The sequence below is a fragment of the Phalangium opilio genome, unplaced genomic scaffold (genome assembly GCF_054372755.1).
Source record: "Phalangium opilio isolate 3A_F unplaced genomic scaffold, DU_Popi_V2 ptg000329l_1, whole genome shotgun sequence".
Classification (NCBI taxonomy): Eukaryota; Metazoa; Arthropoda; class Arachnida; order Opiliones; family Phalangiidae; genus Phalangium; species Phalangium opilio.
The window spans coordinates 13602971-13611849 of record NW_028324226.1 but is presented as its reverse complement, the minus strand read 5'-3'; the positions used below and the strand labels follow the sequence as shown (position 1 = coordinate 13611849).

Below are 8879 nucleotides of genomic sequence, written 5' to 3'. Positions count from 1 at the left end.
TACCGGTAAATTACTATTGTAAAATTACGGTAAGATATAAAACGGTAATTTATGCGGTATTTGGTATATTACTAACACTGATACGACTACTGACAACTAGTACTGGCTATGGTCAAGACTGAAGACTACAAGAGACTCATTCTAGAGTATAGACGCTAGACAAGATCAATAGTCAATAGACTGCAAAACTTTTGTAGGGAAGTTGTAACCAAGAAGTACTAACTACCTATGAGTACCCGTACGAAAAAATCAATAGGTTTTTGCCTATTGGTCACAATTGGTTGTGACCTAATGTGGAGAAGTGTGTTTTTGGAGTTTTTCCAACAGGAAATTTTCATGGTTCCTATTGGTCCTGTTTATTGGTTTCCCATTGGTCCTGTTTATTGGTTCCTATTGGTCCTGTTTATTGGTTCCTATTGGTCCTGTTTATTGGTTCCTAATGGTATTTTTATTGGTTCCTAATGGTATTTTTATTGGTTCCTAATGGTATTTTTATTGGTTCCTAATGGTATTTTTTATTGATTTCCAAATGGTCTTGTTTATTGGTTCCTAATGGTCTTTTTTATTGGTTCCTAATGGTCTTTTTTATTGGTTCCTAATGGTCTTTTTTTATTGGTTCCTAATGGTCTTTTTTTATTGGTTCCTAAAGGTCTTGTTTATTGGTTCCTAATGGTCTTTTTTATTGGTTCCTAATGGTCTTTTTTTATTGGTTCCTAATGGTCTTTTTTATTGGTTCCTAATGGTCTTTTTTATTGGTTCCAAATGGTCCTTTTTATTGGTTCCAAATGGTTTTTTTATTTGTATTTGTGCTTATTTCTAAACCCCCATAGGCTTATTTTTAAACCAATTTAAGAAATATTTAAATGATATATAAAATTTTAATTTATATTTATTAACTTTGTATACATGTACATAAAACTTAAAGAAAATAGTAATTGTACATAAATACATAAAGAAAAAGCAAAGCTACGTTACATAGAGACCTAGCTTTGCGCGTGCTGACAACCGATGTTGTAACAGAGTATATACAGAATTGTCTTTCAACTATAATTATATTAAATTAATTTAGGGGTAAATTTCGGCAAATATCAAACCTAAAATTCGACGTTTACGATATCTCGTCCTATTATTGAACTTAAGCAATTTTTATCTATAATCATGAATCTATATAAGTTATATAGATTCATGCTATAATTAAATAAATTCGCATAGAACAGGACGGCCATAGCAACAAAATTAAATTGCAATTTTGTTAATCAAGAAAGCCACGCATGGTCATTATTTCAAACAATTAAATGCACTATTAAGACATTCGAGAGAAAATACTGTTGTAATTGCATCCAAAATTGTACTGGCTGGAACTGAATTTTCATCTGATGTGAATTTCGGACGTCGTCCTTAAAATTCATCTCGATCTATTCACCACTTTTATTGGCCATCCTTGACGAGTGTAGCGTTTTTGAAATTTTGTTTTAAATATTTTAAATCACGAAACAATACGAACTATTTCTTTTTTTTTTTTTGGTTAATGCCACTGATAACGAAAACTATAATCTGAAAAATTATAGCAAAAATTCCCGAAAACCGTTACCGAAATCAACCCGTAAAACTTCAGCGTCCGGTCCCGAACTAGTACCGTAATGTAAAGGCAATTTAAACTTCATAAATGATCTTAGTTAGCAATCTAAAGGACAGTTTTTGTAAGGAAGAGATATTTTTTTGTTGAAATTTAAACAATTTTGCCAATGATTTAATTTAAGTACGTTACAATCTACCTAATGGTTTATCGTAAAGCCTTTCCTATATGGTTTAACATCAAACCATTTAGGGTTTTATATCAAACCATTCACACATTCCGTTAATGGTTTAATCTAAAATATGTCTTAAATCCAATATGGTTTAAATCTTCTCTAAAACCATTTAAGTTCCATTCGAAGTCCTATGTGGAGTGACTCTTAGACTTCAAACCATATTTAAACCATTTTCAGACCATTACTTGTTGCAGTGTTTCACCTGGAGTTAAAGGTCCCAATTTGCGGTCTATCCTCCCTTATTTGTCTGTATTGGTGATATGTCAGTCCCATTAGGTAGTCTATCCCTATATATCGCTTTCAATTGGTTCGTTAATATTCCCAATTGGCGGTGTATCCTCCCTTATTGGTCCGTATTGGTGATATTTCAGTCCCAATAGGTAGTCTATCCCTTTATATTGGTTTCAATAGGTGTGTTAATAATCCCAATTGGCGATGTATCCTGCCTTATTGGTCCCTATTGGTGATATGCCACTCCCAAAAGGTAGTCTGTAAATAACTATTGGTTTCAATTGGCGAGTTGTTGGTCCCAACTAGTGGTCTAATCCTCTTCTATTACTCCACATTTTCCCAATTGGTGGCCAATTCGAACCCAATGGGCAACTATAAGTTCCAATTGGTAAATATCGGCCCCAATTGGTAATATATTGGTTCCAATTGGTAATATATTGGTTCCAATTGGTAATATATTGGTTCCAATTGGTAATATATTGGTCCCAATTGGTAATATATTGGTTCCAATTGGTAATATATTGGTCCGAATTGGTAATATATTGGTCCGAATTGGTAATATATTGGTCCCAGTCGGACCGACATGGCCCAATTCAAAAACCCTAATTGTTTAATTGGTACACAATTGGTTTCTATTGATTTTTTCGTTCGGGTAGAATTGGGAGAAAATGTGTTGAGCTAGAAAAATTCCAATAAGGAACCCAGAATTAATAAACTGGTCCCACCGTCTATTTTTTCCAAAACCCATAATTAATAAAGTGGTCTCTTGGACCACTGACCCCAAGTTTTGGAATAAATAAACTGGTTTTGGACTTGTAAACCAGTCTTATTTCCTACCCTGCACGGGAGACGAGAAGTGTAATACTTTTCTAGGTAATGTGTCTTATCCCTTCTAAAAAACCCCTGCTTTGGCAAGCACGCTGACGAATCGCCATTCCTCGATTTTCCCCTCTCGCCTCTCTCTCTCTCTAGTCTCTCTACGTTACTCAGCAATAATTTCTTCGTTTCCATTTCTATGAAGACCGCGCGGCACGGTGGTACTCCATTGTCACCGGGCCGCTTAACACGGGTTGAAATTGGATTATATTGTAATGAAAGTGACGGTAGGATTGCACTTTACGTGACCCACCCAACTAACAATGGTTTCTAGTTAATTCGACCCTGAGGAGTCCGAAAAAAATAGTTAAAAAATTATTTGGCCGCCGCAAGTTGGTCAAAAAAATTTTTGAAAATTTTAAAATCCACTCACTTACCGCCATTGAAGCCGCTATCCGCTTAACGCATTCTGCACTCAATCTTGCAAAATAAGCCGAGGAGGTCTGTGAAAAATTGCCGGACTCGCGCCGGAGTTTTATAGCTATGGATTTTTTTAAGCTTACGGAAACCGTTCATTTCTGATAAAAGGAGGGAAATATAAATGCGAGAAAAACTGAAATGTTTTGGTAAAATCGTTGAATTTTTTGGGAATTCAATAATTGATAACGGTAAATTTTGAAAAAAGCCGTCAAATTATTCGGGATTTTTTTTAATTCACTCAACATTATTTTTGGGAAAATGTGTCAAATCCTTGGTAAATATGATTTTTTGTAAAAAAAAAATTGAAATAAAAGGCGTAGAGAAAAGGTGTCAAAATATAGGGAAATTGGCAAATGTCAACGTCAATATTTCAGAAAAGGAATCTAGTTTTATTGCAACTATATTTTGGGAAAGGCGACAAATTATTGAGAAAGAACCAAATGTCAACATCAATATTTTGGAAAAGGCGTCAATTTATTTCAACAATATTTCGGAAAAGGCGGCAAATTATTGGGCAGTTAGCAAATGTCAACATCAATATATATGAGGGGTAAATTTATTTCCACTTTATTTTGGTAAAGGCGTCAATTTATTTCAACAATATTTCGGAAAAGGCGGCAAATTATTGGGCAGTTAGCAAATGTCAACATCAATATATATGAGGGGTAAATTTATTTCAACTTTATTTTGGAAAAGGCGTCAATTTATTTCAACTATATTTTGTAAAAGGCGTCAATTTATTTCAACTATATTTTGGAAAAGGCGTCAATTTATTTCTACTATATTTTGGAAAAGGCGTCAATTTATTTCAACTATATTTTGGAAAAGGCGTCAATTTATTTCAACTTTATTTTGGAAAAGGCGTCAATTTATTTCAACTTTATTTTGGAAAAGGCGTCAATTTATTTCAACTTTATTTTGGAAAAGGCGTCAATTTATTTCAACTATATTTCGGAAAAGGCGTAAATTTATTTCAACTATATTTTGGAAAAGGCGTCAATTTATTTCAACTATATTTTGAAAAAGGCGTCAATTTATTTCAACTATATTTTGAAAAAGGCGTCAATTTATTTCAACTATATTTTGGAAAAGGCGTCAATTTATTTCAACTATATTTTGGAAAAGGCGTCAATTTATTTCAACTATATTTTGAAAAAGGCGTCAATTTATTTCAACTATATTTTGGAAAAGGCGTCAATTTATTTCAACTATATTTTGGAAAAGGCGTCAATTTATTTCAACTATATTTTGAAAAAGGCGTCAATTTATTTCAACTATATTTTGGAAAAGGCGTCAATTTATTTCAACTATATTTTGGAAAAGGCGTCAATTTATTTCAACTATATTTTGGAAAAGGCGTCAATTTATTTCAACTATATTTTGAAAAAGGCGTCAATTTATTTCAACTATATTTCGGAAAAGGCGTCAATTTATTTCAACTATATTTCGGAAAAGGCGTCAATTTATTTCAACTATATTTTGGAAAAGGCGTCAATTTATTTCAACTATATTTCGGAAAAGGCGTCAATTTATTTCAACTATATTTCGGAAAAGGCGTCAATTTATTTCAACTATATTTTGGAAAAGGCGTCAATTTATTTCAAATATATTTTGAAAAAGGCGTCAATTTATGCAGTAATTTGTGGCACTTAGCGTTACCCGAGAAACACCACTTGGAGGTGGCCACACGTCGTTTCTCATGGGGAGTTTTTGTATGGCAGGACCCCTTGCCTACTGCCGGCAACAATGTCCTGGGTAGTCTTCACTCGGCAAGCCCTCTTGCCTGCTGCCGGCTTCGTTACCCTGCGGAGTTTTGAATTACTCCGCAGGGCAACGAAGCTGGCAGCAGGCAAAAGGGCTTGCCGAATGAAGACTACCCAGGACATTGAAGCCCTTTTGTCTACTACCTGCATCACTCATCGCTGACTTCAAAAGTGTTTTCAGCGTTTTGCCCTGCAACAAGGAACGCCGGCTCTGTTTCTGGATTCAGAGTACTTAACTCTTCCTCCGACACGCCAATTTCAATTAGCTCAAGGCCTTTTCTTCCTGGACCAGGGTAGCATTCCTTGGCGTCCTCCAAGAACCGACGGAAGTTGGTTCCTGGAGGAAGCCAACTGCCATCTTGGTCCTTGAAAAACAAGCACCTGTACCAATAGGTCGCCATGTAGCTGTTCAATGCCCTGTCAGTTCTATATGACTTAATGCTGTCCTTCAAATGCCTGTTCCTATTTTCTATGTTATTGGTATGAGCTCGTGAATCCTCAGAATTCACAAACTCATACTTATGAAGGACAGTCAGATGCTCCTGAAATCCCATCAAAGTACAATTCATGTACATTGGGGCACCGTCCGAAACTATAACGGACCCAGGGGCTATGTACTTAGACATTTGCGTCCATAAAACGGCCCTGGACTTATTTTTGACCCTTAAAAAGAGACCATCTTTTGTATCTCTGCAGTAAATGCCAAAGATACAGATGGCCTCTCCAGCCAATTGAGCCCCACGATGGTATTTTCGACAGTGTAAATACGTTTCGTCCACCTCTACGAACAATCCTGGTCCTCCTATCTGAACCTTGTCAGCCCTGTTCGAGATTACAATCTCAGCTACCTCGCGGCACATGGAAAAATAGTCCACGACGGTATGGGCGGAACATTCACTGTGGGTAACAGCGTCAGACACGCTCATGTTGCACACCCACAGGAATACCAAAAAGAGATTGTCAGTGACCGACAAGTTTTGATTGTAGAACCAGGTGTTCTTTGAGGGGACGAAAGCCTTTACACATTCGCTTACCAAGTACTCTGGTACTTTTCTTTTTTTCGCCTTTAAAGCTTTTCGCTTATTGTCGCGAGATTTGGCGGCTGAACAGCGGATTAAATATCCAAATCGCCTTTGAGCATCCTGAACGCCCACAAGATACCCATTTATCTCCCCATCTTCAGACCTGTTCCCGCATTCACAAACTATCTTTCGTTCATTGAACGAATCAAGTCGCGGGACAAGATCCAAAGAAAGTACCAGAGTAATGGCGTCCTTCTCTGACCTCGCCTTAAGGGCATCATCCATACACGGGAAAAATCCTCCCCAATTCCTCAGTGAAACCCTTTTAAAAAAATGCTCCACATTCCCAAAATTAGGGTTTTCAAAAATATCTCTCTCCAAATTAGCCTCGGCCATTGAAAAATATCTCCTTGACTCCCAAATATATCCAATATCACAGCAAAAATAAATGCCTTAAAAAAGCCTCCTGAAAAAAAACGTGTCTTAACGCGTTCGTTTCCAACGAGTCTCTGCTCCATGCGAAGGACGTTGTCATAGCAACCAGCCTGGCGGGAAGAGCCTAAAGTCCGGGGGCGGAAAATTGGCGCCAATTTTACAGGGGGGGGGACGTCAAAGTTCTTCCAACATCTGTTTTCACAAAGTGTTTATTAGAAAGTATTCAGTGCTTTGGAATTATTTTAGTTACAAGAATCGTTGCAAGAATACGAGAAGGTAAAATTATGGCTTTCAAAAACAATCGTGTTGCGGCCATGAGACGCTTATTAAATGGAATGGATGTGACTAATTTTAGTAGCGTTCCGGACCACATTGTTTGTGCATTTTTTGACGAATGCACGTATTTGAAACGAATGCAGGTTGTAGCATTTTGCATATTGAATGGCATATCCGAGTATAATGCATGGCGGTTAATACGCTGGAGAGATTGTTCTAGGGAAGACAAACGTGAGGTAGCGGAGCTTTTCGTTTATATGAAAAAATCGGAAAATTGTGGGAGGTTTTATTCCTACGAGATCCATTCTGGGCTTATAAGATATTTGGATGGTGCTACTAGGTATTTTGGTTCTCGAATTGAGTAACCTTTTTTAAACTGTCTACTCAATTTTTATCAAGATGATAAAAAATTTGAATATGAAGCATTCATTTAGGGCAGTGGATATGGGCAGTAGGATAAGGGGGCCTGCCATAAAAAACTCCCCACGAGAAACGACGTGTGGCCACCTCCACGTGGTGTTTCTTGGGTAACGCTAAGAGCCATACATTAATGCTTACCATTTTTAAATTTCAGTGCATACTTTCAAATTGTATTGAGTCCATCCCCAGTGAACCACTTTCCAAAATATCATTTATCAAATTCAGGAATAATTTGACACCTTTTCCAAAATATCATCCTTCACACTTATCAAACTCCCGAATAATTTGACACCTTTTCCAAAATATCATCCTTCACACTTATCAAACTCCCGAATAATTTGACACCTTTTCCAAAATATCGTCCTTCACATTTATCAAATTCCCGAATAATTTGACACCTTTTCCAAAATATCATCCTTCACACTTATCAAACTCCCGAGTAATTTGACACCTTTTCCAAAATATCGTCCTTCACATTTATCAAATTCCCGAATAATTTGACACCTTTTCCAAAATATCATCCTTCACATTTATCAAACACCCAAATAATTTGACACCTTTTCCAAAATAACGTCCTTCAGATTTATCAAATTCAGATTAATTTGACACCTTTTTCCATGATATAGTCCTTCAGACTTATCAAATTCAGATTAATTTGACACCTTTTTCCATGATATCGTCCTTCACATTTATCAAATTCCCGAATAATTTGACACCTTTTTCATGATATCGTCCTTCACATTTATCAAATTCCCGAATAATTTGACACCTTTTCCAAAATATTGTCCTTCAGATTTATCAAATTCAAGAATAATTTGACGGCATTTACCAAAATTTGCCGTTATCAATTATCGAATTCCCCAAAAAATCAAAGATTTTACCAAAATTTGCCGTTATCAATTATCGAATTCCCCAAAAATTCAACGATTTTCTCAAAACATAGCAGTTTTTCTCGCATTATATTTCCGTCCTTTTATCAGAAATGAACAGTTTCAGTAAGCTTAAAAAATTCCATAGCTATATCTCCGGCGCGAGTACGTCAATGTTTCCGGCGCGAGTACGTCAATTTTTCACAGTCCCCCCCGGCTTATTTTGCAAGATTGAGTGCAGAATGCGTTAAGGGGATAGCGGCTTCAATGGCGGTAAGTGCATGGATTTTAAAATTTTCAAAAATTTTTTTAACCAACTTGCGGCGGCCAAATAATTTTTTAACTATTTTTTTCGGACTCCTCAGGGTCGAATTAACTAGAAACCATTGTTAGTTGGGTGGGTCACGTAAAGTGCAATCCTACCAAAGTGACTTCAAGTTGATTAAATTCAATTAAATTAAAAGTATGAAGTTCCGAGAGAAGTGCGGACTTCTCTGAGAAGCCTTAATGCGCTCTCGGAACGTAAATACGGCTTTCTTAGTTAGAACACAGAAACCTTTGTTTCTCGCTGATGTCAATGGAAGTTTAAACAATTCAACATTATGTGTAAACAAACTAACTACTGTAGAACGAATAGGAGGCAGTGAAATAAGCAAAGTATTTTCGTAAGAACTTGTACTATTAATGCTCAATATATTTTAAATATTTCAATATCGTGGTACGGTAGGCTTGGCCTTGCAAAGCACGCCAGACGTA

The 8879-nt window shown here is 36.3% G+C and overlaps 1 protein-coding gene across 2 annotated transcripts; it reads right to left on the bottom strand.

Moving 5' to 3' along the window:
• Positions 1–720: 720 nt before the first annotated feature.
• LOC149611110 (uncharacterized) lies at positions 721–4537 on the bottom strand. 2 transcript variants are annotated; one of them, XR_016376743.1, is made up of 2 exons: positions 2880–4537; positions 721–2300 (listed from the first exon to the last, which is right to left on the bottom strand). XR_016376743.1 is itself a non-coding variant. In XM_089859363.1 (2 exons), exons 1-2 carry the CDS (start codon positions 3051–3053, stop codon positions 2415–2417), a joined length of 480 nt encoding a protein of 159 aa, XP_089715489.1. In that variant the 5' UTR covers positions 3054–4332; the 3' UTR covers positions 754–2414. The 2 variants fall into 2 exon arrangements, 1 of the variants encoding a protein (XP_089715489.1); XM_089859363.1 differs by having other exon boundaries at positions 754–2720; positions 2880–4332.
• Positions 4538–8879: the final 4342 nt, after the last annotated feature.

Bases quoted from the DNA above. Each gene is read 5' to 3' on its own strand.
- LOC149611110 (XM_089859363.1), bottom strand. From the start codon at position 3,053: ATGGAAACGAAGAAATTATTGCTGAGTAACGTAGAGAGACTAGAGAGA. The intron at 2,721-2,879 runs GTAGGAAATAAG...GAATTTTTCTAG, and splicing joins CTTCTCGTCTCCCGTGCAGG to CTCAACACATTTTCTCCCAA.